The sequence below is a fragment of the Antennarius striatus genome, chromosome 13 (genome assembly GCF_040054535.1).
Source record: "Antennarius striatus isolate MH-2024 chromosome 13, ASM4005453v1, whole genome shotgun sequence".
Lineage (NCBI taxonomy): Eukaryota > Metazoa > Chordata > Actinopteri > Lophiiformes > Antennariidae > Antennarius > Antennarius striatus.
Genome location: NC_090788.1, coordinates 20,502,487 through 20,514,604, shown reverse-complemented (window position 1 = coordinate 20,514,604; position 12,118 = coordinate 20,502,487). Strand labels below are relative to the sequence as shown.

At 42.1% G+C, this 12,118-nt stretch overlaps 1 protein-coding gene across 4 annotated transcripts in view; it reads left to right on the top strand.

Moving 5' to 3' along the window:
* LOC137605804 (rap guanine nucleotide exchange factor 6-like) overlaps window positions 1-12,118 on the top strand; it is a 105,751-nt gene that overhangs the window by 11,485 nt on the left and 82,148 nt on the right. For all 4 annotated transcript variants that reach the window (XM_068330586.1, XM_068330587.1, XM_068330585.1 and 1 more), the window contains exon 2: window positions 11,542-11,612. In XM_068330586.1, the coding sequence (XP_068186687.1) occupies window positions 11,542-11,612 (71 nt within the window). The remainder of the gene's footprint in view (window positions 1-11,541; window positions 11,613-12,118) is intronic.

Genomic DNA, 12,118 nt, shown 5'->3' with positions numbered 1-12,118 from the left:
ATTTTTTAAATAAAAGCCAGTTGGGTTCATCTAATTACAATGTATATGTACAGTATATATATACACACACACACACACACACACACACACACACACACACACACACACACACACACACACACACACACACACACTGTTCATCGTTAACACGCATGTCTGGTACCTCCTGTCTATAAATCATCTTGTACTATAGAACATTGTGTCTCCACAGATTCATACTGCAGGTGTTTTTCTGCGCTGGCGTCGTCAGGCTAGAATCTTCCACAGAACATTACCGTGATGAAGACACAACTCTTAACTTCATCATTTGATATGACACAGCGATCTTATTTGGTTGGAGTCTTCTTGTTTTAAATATTGGAACTCTGCCTTTCTACATGCTTTTCATGTGTTCTTTGGAGGCAGCTTTATGGCTCTTGGCTGAGGCGTCGGGTTCACACACCTGCTCCACATCCTTTGTATATATTACATTTTCCGGCCGTGGACCATGGAGGTGTAGCCTCACCTAGGGATTTCTGCTCTCTTACTGTTATTCCCATCTGTGGTCAGAGCTGCTATGACCTGTGTCTGACCTTGACCCTCAGCAGTAACTTCTAAAGGAGGCAAACATGAAGCCTTTGTTGGGGCCAGAGGGCTTGTTTCTCCAACCAGGAAAAAGGTTTTAATGAGGAGTGAAGCTCCGTTACGTTTACGAGGACAACACCAACACTATCCTAAACTAATGATCGTATGTTATCGACTAAAACACTTCTATTTTTTATTTTTTTACTTTACTATTTATTATTATTGTTATTATTTCTTTTGTTATTTTCATAATTTTTTTATACTATTATTTTTTAACTATTTCTTTTCATTATTATTTTTTTTAATATTTTTTGTATTTTTCTATATTTTCACTTATTGAACTGGTTTGTTAGACGATGGAAAAAGATTTGGTTTTGTTCGTCATTTGCAACATTTTCCAATCATGAATTATTGATCAAAGCTTTCATTCAGCTAGGGTTTTAAATAAAAAAAAAGAATACTATTATATCGATAATGGAGTTTGGTTTATTTTAGTTTATTTGCTTGAACTCTGACCTTGATATTTTGCTCTCATGTTCAGGAGCGGATGGGAGAAAATCTTTTTCTGACTTCTGGAGCCCAGAATAAGTCTTTTATAGAGCAGGAATACTATGTCTCCCATCATGAGCCTCGATATTTCACTTCACATGCTCGACACACTGAGTCTGACAGCTTATTTTAACTTTCAAAGACTGACATGGGTTGATATATTGAATATGGAGCTAGCGGGTAGAAGTAGTGAGTTGTCTTTCAGATAAATCCACCAGATTAGAACACAATACTTTGTCCACTGAAAACATGACAACTGCCACAAAGGTTTGTAGTGACAACACTCCTTCTGAGAGATTGAAGCCAAGATTATTTGCATTCTCCTTCTCACATATTTGAAGACAAGTGAAGACTAAGAATGAAGCGGGGCAAGAAATGACACCTGCAACTTTCTTCTACCTTGTTTTTGACACACAATACTACCTCATGTGTTGATTTCATTGCTGCGTATAGATATATATGCTATCAGGATACAGGAATGTAACATGTTTGAGGAAGTGTGTGCAGGAAGTTTACTTCCACAAAAGGCTCATATTCCCTTCATGTAAGTCTGAGGCCTTCCTGTTGAGGCTGGAGGATTGAGCAGCGTGTATTCCCCTCCATTTACAAATGCTCTAGGGTCGAGCACGTTGTGTAAATTGCACAAGGGGATGATGAACTGCATGCAAATGTAATCACGTAGTGTGAGCAACACGGGAGCGTTTGAACACAGTCGTGACGAAATCCTGAGTCACTCTTTTGCTCAATCCCTCTTTATTCAGTTACTGACTCACTTTTTTAGTTATTCATTTGCTTACCTGCCACATCACGCAGCGCGTTGTCTGTTTATTCACTATCAGTTATTAATTCATTCTCTGACATCTTGTTCTGCGGTCTTGTCCTTGATTGGTCGGACGCTGGTCGATGCTGCATCCTGTTTTCAGTTGTCAGTCAGTCGTTCTCAGGAGCTCTCGTCATGTTGTGCAGTCAACACCTTTGTTGACAAGTTTGAAAAGAATGCAGAACATTCATCCTTGGAATGCTGGGAATGTGATGGCGGGATGCCATGAACTTCCCGCCTTCTTCAGCAGCACAACAGGATTTAACAATGACTGTAAAAATGGTGGAGATTGAAGTATCGCCTTGAGAAATATTTGTTCAACCTCACAAACTTATCACATTTCAGAGTCATTTGTCTCTCATTAAAGCTGCACTAATATGTCAGCCAATGGGATGCGTGTTCTGGATATACGTTCTACTTGACTTGTTTCAGGATTAAGTCACCAAACTTCATCCTGAAACCATCTTCATTGAGACTCAATCTGTGTTGGAGTCTCACCCTAATCCCTCCTTCATGCGTTTTATTCCCTGGACACCTGAACAACGTTGCTGCTTCCAATCCTTGTTTCCAACCCTGTGAGCATGCTGTATAAATGTACAGCGTGCTCCAGTTTCATATCATTTAGCCCATTTATCACGACAAAAACAGGAAACTTGAAGAAGAACTTCAATCATCCTGCCATGAAAACAAGCATCGCAGCAACGCGTGACCTCTGAGCGCCGTCGTCAGACACATGTTCATGGATGCAAAGTGAAAAACTGCTAGTCTTTGTCACTTTGAGTGATTTTGAAACCCAACGTGTTTCCAAGCCGTTTGATCTCCCATAATGCCATGGGAACTGCAGCGGAGGTCACAGTCTGGAAGGGGAACCCGGGTTCGGGTCGCTACCCTCGTTGGGTCTGTTGATGACTGTCGGATCAGCCTTGGTTGTCTGGTTAATGGTTTGGGACGAGTCTGGTTCAGTCTCATGACTGAGTTAGCCGTGAACAGAAAGAGAAACTATCTAGACCTGATGGAGATGGACCTATCTCTTTATAAGGAAACAACTTCCTGTGGGAAGTGATGTCAGGGATTACTGGCTGTATCTGTTGACTCTGCATCTATCTGATTATTGAGGTATATTAATGTGTTCTTAGGTCTCGGCTCATTCTATTTATCTTGAAACGCTTGTCCTGACGCTGTTAACCGCAGGGCTAAGTTTTCCACAGCTGGTTGTTCTGCGTCAGGCGGACTGGGCTCCCTCGGCTTTTGTCATTCGGCTGCTGCTCAAAGCAGAAACTATATTTGTCCAAAGCCTGAGAACATATCAAGTATCAGGAGCTGAATGAGTGAGGAGTGTGTTTTTCTTCTTTTTAATCTGCTGTTTTCCTGCTCAGTCAGGCCGTCTCACGCCCAGTCCGTCCGCTGTTCCCTAGAAGTTACATTAGGTTGTGTCTACAGATAAGAAGCCATTCAGCAGCAGGCTTTTGTGTAAGGACGGAGGTTTGTTGTGTAACTTGGTTGATCCTTTTTCTTCCAGTTTTGTGAATCAGCGTGACAAACCACCGTGTTTTCCATGCAAATAAATCTGAACCGCCCTGTGTGTGTGTGTGTCATTGTCGGTACATGCTCATGCACACACTTGTATTTTCTGGGGGGTGGGCAACCCCTAACAACTCAATCTAAATGCTTGTTTAAAAAAAAAAAAAGTGAACTTTTGAAAAAGAATACTTCATACACATTTTACATTTTATTCCAGCGTCTGAACAAGCTGCTTTAAATCCAAGATTTATTACTTTTTACCCCCTCAACCAGCACCTGAGAGTGCTGTTCTTCAGCATTGGTGATCTTGTGGAATCATTATCCATGATACCACAGGATCATTTTGTCTGGGTCCTGTCTGGAGTTTCTTCCTCAATGAAGGAGTTTTCCCCCCGCCGCTGTCGTTTATGCTCGCTCTGGAGCATTCAGTTGGGTTTTTCTGTCTGTTAAAGCACTTTGAAATATCTGTTGCCATTAATAAGCGCTTTATAAATATAACTTAATTGATTGGACTTGATTGATAGATAAGATGTTTGTCCAGCTCTCACCAGACAAACAACGCGTTTCACATTCACCGTGTTTCTACATCTGTATGAAACTAAAACCTGCTAAAGCAGGGGTTTACTCTTTGTGAAAGCTAACAACCCCAAGTCCTGACTGTGTCGTCCACCAACTTCTCAGCTGTGTGTTGGTGGTTTTGGGGGGGGGGGGGGTTGTTACCAGCAGAGCGGCGCTGCCTGTCTGAACAGATTGGTAAGGAGATCAGCTCTGAATCTTGGCTACCTGACAGCTCGCCTGTGGCTAGAAGGCCGCGTTGACGACGACAGCTACGACCGAGCCAAGTTTGTGCATGCATCATCCAGAGCTGCAGTATTTACATGTTTCTTCTTGTTTGTTTCTGCACATTTCTGTTTGCGTCTAGGCCTAACCCCCCCCCCACCCCCCAACATACTCTGCCAGTCAGCTGAAATCTGTCTGGCAGGAAGCTGCAGTAACTAAATTCAGCTCCATTCTCTAACATCTGCCGCTCTGGCCAGACGAACCTCCCTGGGAGATGCGTTCTCTGCTGCTGTTAGAGAGAGTGACGGGTAATGAGGGCAACGATCCAAAGGCACAAGCATGGAAGAAGAATGAGTTTAAAATCCCAGTCAATGAAAAGCTGGTGTCGACTTGTCAAAACTTCAGGCTGGAACAAACAAGATTAAGTATGGAATAATGTGACATCTGAGTCAATGAGAGCACGCTACAAAGGTGCAGAACACACTCTTGTCAAGCAGGAGAGTGATAGATGGGTGCAAACTGAGCTACTAATGAGAGGGAGCAGGAGGGAGTGCATAACACTTGTGAAAATATTTTTAGCACATCTGAGTACTTGTTTGAAATTTGTGTAACCCGACTGTTAGATTAGTGCAGTGTAATTACAGCTGGCACATGGGAATGTTGACACAGCGTTTAACGTGGAGCTGTTCTAATGTCGATTGGAATGAAAGGAAGCCGTGAAAACAACAGTTTCACTTTCCTGTGTGTCAAAAACCAGCAGCGAGACGCATCTGGACTTCATTCAAGGAGGAACGTGTAGACAAAACAACAATGGCTGAATGGGACACTGTGGATCTCTATGTTTATATTACAGTAGTACCTCTAAATACTGTGGATCTCTATGTTTATATTACAGTAGTACCTCTAAATACTGTGGATCTCTATGTTTATATTACAGTAGTACCTCTAAATACTGTGGATCTCTATGTTTATATTACAGTAGTACCTCTAAATACTGTGGATCTCTATGTTTATATTACAGTAGTACCTCTAAATACTGTGGATCTCTATGTTTATATTACAGTAGTACCTCTAAATACTGTGGATCTCTATGTTTATATTACAGTAGTACCTCTAAATACTGTGGATCTCTGTTTATATTACAGTAGTACCTCTAAATACTGTGGATCTCTATGTTTATATTACAGTAGTACCTCTAAATACTGTGGATCTCTATGTTTATATTACAGTAGTACCTCTAAATACTGTGGATCTCTATGTTTATATTACAGTAGTACCTCTAAATACTGTGGATCTCTGTTTATAGTACTGTAGTACCTGTAGATACTGTAGATCTTTGTTTATAGTACAGTAGTACTTCTAGATACTTTGGATCTTTATGTTTATAGTACAGTAGTACTTCTAGATACTGTGGATCTTTATGTTTATAGTACAGTAGTACTTCTAGATACTGTGGATCTTTATGTTTATAGTACAGTAGTACTTCTAGATACTTTGGATCTTTATATTTATAGTACTGTAGTACTTCTAGATACTTTGGATCTTTATGTTTATAGTACTATAGTACCTGTAGATACTGTGGATCTTTATATTTATAGTACAATAGTACCTCATAATACAGGTTCAATCCATTTGTGACTGAGCTCTAAGTCAAACAACATTTCACTTCAATTAAAATAATTGAAGTTAATTCATTTAAAATAACTGAAATCATGTTAATCCATTCCAGACTTGTAAAAAAAACTCTAAATCATGAGGAATAACACATTTTTATCAACCAATAGACATGCAGACTTTACCTGTGTAAAATTAGTCCATCCGCCGACTAGCGGTGTTGTCCTGAAGCACAGCTCAGAACTCGGATTTTCCTCGAATTCTGAACAAAAATATGGATGGAGCGACTTTCTTATCTCAAATCTCTTGTATCTGGAGGTCCTACTGTATATGAAATATAAATAAGCCAGTAGAATCTTGTGTGTTGTGTGATGTTATGTTATGTGTAAAGTTCCTAAGCTGACTTCATTAATTTAAAAAAAAAGAAAAAGGAAAACTGCAGCTAAAATGAAGGGTCATATTTTCCATTTCTGTGTGTGGTAGAGTTTTTGTGCGTATGTGTGTGGTTGTTTGGTTTGGCTGATGGATCGGGGGTTTGTGGGGGGGGGGGTGCAGCTGGAGCGCTGCTTTCTGGGGCCGGACGAGCTTCTCGCCCTGGTTTCTAGCAGGAGTAAAGAAGCTGCAGACGTTCCCAACACAAAGTCTGAAATTATAGGACAGCTCTTCCAAAGTGACAGCGTGATGTTTGTATCTACAGCGTGGTGGAGGGTTTGCCACCCAACTGGCGTTGTTCCTAGTAGGAGGGGGGGGTGGGCAGTGACTCATCAAGTGTGACCCCCCCCATCCATTTCCATCCATTTGAGCCATTCATTTTCTGCTAAGCTGTGTTTGAGGCTTTTCTTCAGCTCCACATGTTTTACTGGTGATTCACAAACTTCTACACTGTAAATGTGGTCGTTTGGGTCCGGTTCTATTTTGTGCCGTTGACTAACTCCTCTTCTTGCTTCCCTCTCTTTCCATAACCTTCTCCACACCGGCACCACCGCTGTCGTCATTCGGCTTTTTATGAACTCTTGAGGATCCAGGACTGGCACCGGATTTGTTTCCATCATGTTTTTTTTCTTTCTTACCACACAAAACAGTGTCTCTCCGTGCTTTGAACAATTTGCCAAAGGATCAAATTCATGTGTGTTTAATTCTGCTGGATCCCACTAAAGTGAGCGGTTTTTAAGCCCCTCACTTTGACCCGGTTTGCTCCTGAAAACGGTTTCTTTGTCGAGGCTGAGCCGTGAGCATCGAGGAGGGATTTAGGATGTAAGCGCTGAGATTGTGCTTGGAAACTCACACTGATGCTGACAGCGATGGGGCCGTGGATCCGGGGATGGGATAATGATTCCACAGGATCATGGCTGACCTCAGAGTCCCCTTTAGGCTTTGACCCCCATGGCTTTAAGGATATTCATGTAATACTGAGCTTGATGCAAAGCTTTCACTTCAGCATTTAAATGCATGTTCAGGAAACTGCACCCAGTGATGATGATGCATTTGAGGTTTAACAAAGAATAAACTTCCCGTCATTCGTCTTCACATAATGTATAGAAATAAGTCTACTTATTTAATTTAGGATATAAATTAAGACCAGCAGGATGTTTCTATACTGGCCTTTAACTCATTAGAAAGTACGTGGTGCACAAATAACAGCTCAAATTCCCTCCAGCTCAGGAATGAAATCCACGCCCCCAGAGCCAGCATTTAGTTTAGTCCGACAACAAACATTTTCCTGTTTATTTTGTTTTTAATGTATTTAAATAGTTGTGTAGGAGTGTCTCAACATACCATGGATTCTGTGTCAATAGGCCTCCGCTTGATGGGAAAAGGGAGAAAGTTTGTGGGTGGAACAACAGCCACTGTATTACAACAGCTTTCCTTTCTGTGACTGGTCCTGGGTTTGCCACAGCGTGTGTGTGTGTGTGTGTGTGTGTGTGTGTGTGTGTGTGTGTGTGTGTGTGTGTGTGTGTGTGTGTGTGTGTGTGTGTGTGTGAGGAACAAGAAAACATGTCAGGGAACACGTCATGTCTGATCGATGGTCTTCAGCAGCTCTTTACTGATGCAGAGAATAGTCACACTCTTTTTTTCTGTATGCTCTGACCATATGTCGTTACCCTTCATCAGGTAGGGCCTGCACAGTGACTGTATGACCAGCAGGTGGCAGTACAGACCTGTAGTCGCAGTATAGAGAGTCCAGATTCTAAATGTGTCTGCGGACACTTTCAGAATTTACATTTTAAAGAAGCTTTTTCTGAGTGGAGGTGTGATTAGATTCTGTTTGGGGCGCCATCGGTGCTGTCTGACAAAGACACGAATCAGCAATCACAATCTGACTCACAAATGTCACGCTTATTCACTATGAGTCAAAGTCAAAGTCAGCTTTATTGTCAAATGTATCATATATGTACGACATACAGCACAGATGAAATTGCAGTCCTCTCAGACCCATAGTTAATAGGCAGTACAACACAGGCAGTACAACACAGGCAGTACAACACAGGCAGTACAACACAGGCAGTACAACACAGGCAGTACAACACAGGCAGTACAACACAGGCAGTACAACACAGGTAGTACAACACAGACAGTACAACACAGGCAGTACAACACAGGCAGTACAACACAGGCAGTACAACACAGGCAGTACAACACAGGCAGTACAACACAGGCAGTACAACACAGGTAGTACAACACAGGCAGAACAACATAGGCAGTACAACACAGGCAGTACAACACAGGTAGTACAACAGGCATTACAACACAAAGCCTATGAGGCTTTTTGATTTACAGTCGTTTGAAACTAAATTTGAGAAACACACAGCTGCAGTGTGAGGATGAAGCTGGGATTGAAACCTCCAAAAAGGAAAATTGTCACTTCAAAATTGATATTCAACGGACATCACATTCTCCAAAACATTTTTTTCCCTTACGGGTTCAGTTTTGATCATGATGCACAGATTTGCATGAAACGCCTCTGGCTCAGCTGGCTAGGACTTTAATGGCTGTTCCTCCTGAGGGTGTGATGTGAGGAGGTCCTGATCACATGAGGTCATCAAGCCGCAGCACGACCCTCCGGGGAGGACGAGCCAGACGTCGGATGTCACTGAGGATGGTTTCTGCTCAGTGGACCTTGAGCCGCTAACGTGAAGGATGTGGGTTGGATTGGTTCACATTCAAACCCCTCACAAAGGATTTGAACTTCATCAAACAGGAACAGGAGAAATGATGTATAGACTCATTATTCTGTCTGTGTTTAGATCAGTCCAGGTTTGAAACGTCGCCATGGGACTCAAGTGGAGTTCCTGTCTGGAAACAAGCTTGAATCCTGTCTTGATTTCCCAGCATACACCAGATTGTATGTTTTATTTTATTACACTGGGGTCATTTCCCTTCTGTCGCCCACCGTATCCCACCACCACACCCTCAGCTTGAGTCCCAGCAGTGTATTTTTGAAGTGTTGAGGGCAAAGCGAGGCAGAGATGGGCGTGGGCGGTGATCACATTACCGTCCTCTCTCTGATTGAAACGCCAGAGAGGAGATCCTCTCCTGACATCCTGCTATCTGTCCGTCTGGGGCCATTGATGACCTGCTTTTCACCAATCAATACGTTAATCTGGGGCGGCTGGCTTCATGGGTGCGTGTTGGATAGCTAGTAATAATGTAGGGTAATAGATCGGCTTCCAAACTGGTGATGGTTTCTCATGCGTGTCTTCAGCTGAGCTGCGAGTTGTTTCCTCGTGCATCAGATGGATGGAAAAGCAGCCTTCTGGTTAGAAATGCTTGTTAAGACAAGTTAATTCATTGATATGTCAATCAAAAATTGACTATTTGCACTTTTATTAGTGTGTTGACAACCAAATAATGGATTCGATTAAAGGTTCAAGCCTCGTAAAAATGTTAGATGTCCTTCTTTTGGTCCGTTTAGTTTCATTCAGCGTGAAAATAATGGGCAGATTAATCAATGATAGAAAGTAGTTATTCTAACTGTGTGTGTGTGTGTGTGTGTGTGTGTGTGTGTGTGTGTGTGTGTGTGTGAGAGAGATCACACGTGCTGTCCTTGAATGAATGCAGTGTGTACCAGTGTGTTAGGAATCAGAGTGGAATTTGGTGTCACCTAAAATGCTAACAAGCGGAGTGACGAGGACGTTGTGTGCTTTCACACCTAATCAGAACCCCAACACTGGATAGTCGCCCCAGGCCTGTGTGCACGCTAACACACACGTGTGTGTGTGTGTGTGTGTGCACAGCAGCATGACAGTAGTGCTTACTCCAGCAGTTTGTTGTGCTCACTAACCCAGTTAAGTGTGATTTAAAGTCGATACAGTTCCACTTCCTCTCTCCCGTGGCGCGGATTTCTTTCACGCCTGTTCTGCGCTGTGATCCTCTCGCTGCGTCCGCCTGTGAAACAGTAAATGGAGGCTGCAGCTCTCTCGCTGTGAAGAGGCCGGCCAGGTCGAGCACTCTGTCCTTCAGAGTTTAAATGCATTTACATGCTGACAGAGAGCCCGTTGTCAAACAGGGTTGTTCTGCTTTCATCTCAGAACTAAATGCTTCCTCTTCCCAGTGACCAGATAGATCTACTCCAACACCAGTGACCTCTGAAGCATCCGTTTGTATGACCACGATGAGAAGAGTAGTTAACTGGTTATCACCTCCTTCCTTGGTGTCTGCAGGTTGTTTGGACTGCAGGAACCTTCCCCAGAGGAAGAACTGAGGAGCTGAAGATCATTTACATGACATTGGTTTAGTGACAAATTCAGGTTTTATATTTGCATTTTTAAATAAAAAAATACTTGCAAAAGCATTACAAAAACAATATCAATTATTCAAATCATTTTCATAGTGTTGTAGTTTGTATGCCAGGCCAGTAGGGGGTGGTGTAAAGTCAACACACTGCATTAAATGGTAAAAGATGACGTCCATGCACAACCTGGGGATATACGCTCATGATGTTCAGAACAACTGCATTTTGTGATTGTCATGGCAACGGTAATGCTGGCATAGCGCCGTTAGCCAAACAAAGTGTTTGTACCCTTTTGCCTTAATAATGCTAATCAAAGTTAGCTTGAGGAGAGAAGAAGTCCTCTGTGTTCGTGTGTGTGTGTGTGTGTGTGTGTGTGTGTGTGTGTGTGTGTGTGTGTGTGTGTGTGTGTGTGAACATAACCAGTCAGACATGCAGTCCACCTGTTAGTAGGAACCCATTGTGTTTGTTCACACTGACCGACGCTGATATGAAGCTGTTCCTACACACACACACACACACACACACACACACACACACACACACACACACTGGTCAGCCTCTTAATGTTTTGACAGCTGACCCTGATAGAGGACTATTTTCAGGCTGTGGGTGGATTTATCGGCCCCCGTCTGGCTGCTGACATGTTCGTTCATCAGCGCTATGCTCGCCTGTCTGCATCCAGGGTGTCAGTTTGACAGGCAGTATTTGGCACACGTAGACTAGCCTCTGCCAATGTGTTGCACTAGATGTGATTTACACGGTGCTGAAGCATTCCACACTTTCTAAACAATGGGCCAACATTGTGAGAGCTCTCTCTATTTTAAATACTCAATGCTCCCAGCAGATCTTGTATAAATATATTGTTGTTCAGCATGTGTGAATGCCAGTCTTAGCTTGTGAGTTTTACTCTAGTATTTAATAGCTGGTTCTATAATCTCTTTTTGTGTCTTTCGTCCTGCAGGACCTGCACACCATCTACTGCCACCTCTATCACATGGACGTCCTGTCTCACCTCAGGGAACATCAGCTAAGGTCGATCTTTTCCTCCTCTGAAGACACATCTGCTTGTATCTTAATAATCGCAGTTCATTTCTATAGGAATATAGAAAAATCATCTATTAAAAATATAATAATAAATATATTAGTACTATTATACAAAATTAAAACACAAAACAGTGAATAAGACAGCATAAGGAATACAAAAATAATAAAAGTGACATCTGAATGCAGTCCCAAATCTTTTTTGCTCCACAAACAGCTATAATGTCAGAAAAAAAGAAAAAAAAGAAAATTAATATGATCAGCATTAAAATTATTTTTTCCTAAATATAATAATAAACTAAAATCGAAAGTAACAAAGTGTATTTATTAGCATCTTCCTCCTAACACCACGCCGATGTTGCTTTGTTATTATTATTATTATTTTTTTGCTAGCTTGGGAGTTTCAATTTAGCAGTAATGTATTGTTAGCATCCAGAGTCATGTGATCGAGGCAAGCATCTTCAGAAATGAACCAAACCTCTATGCAGATGACCGAA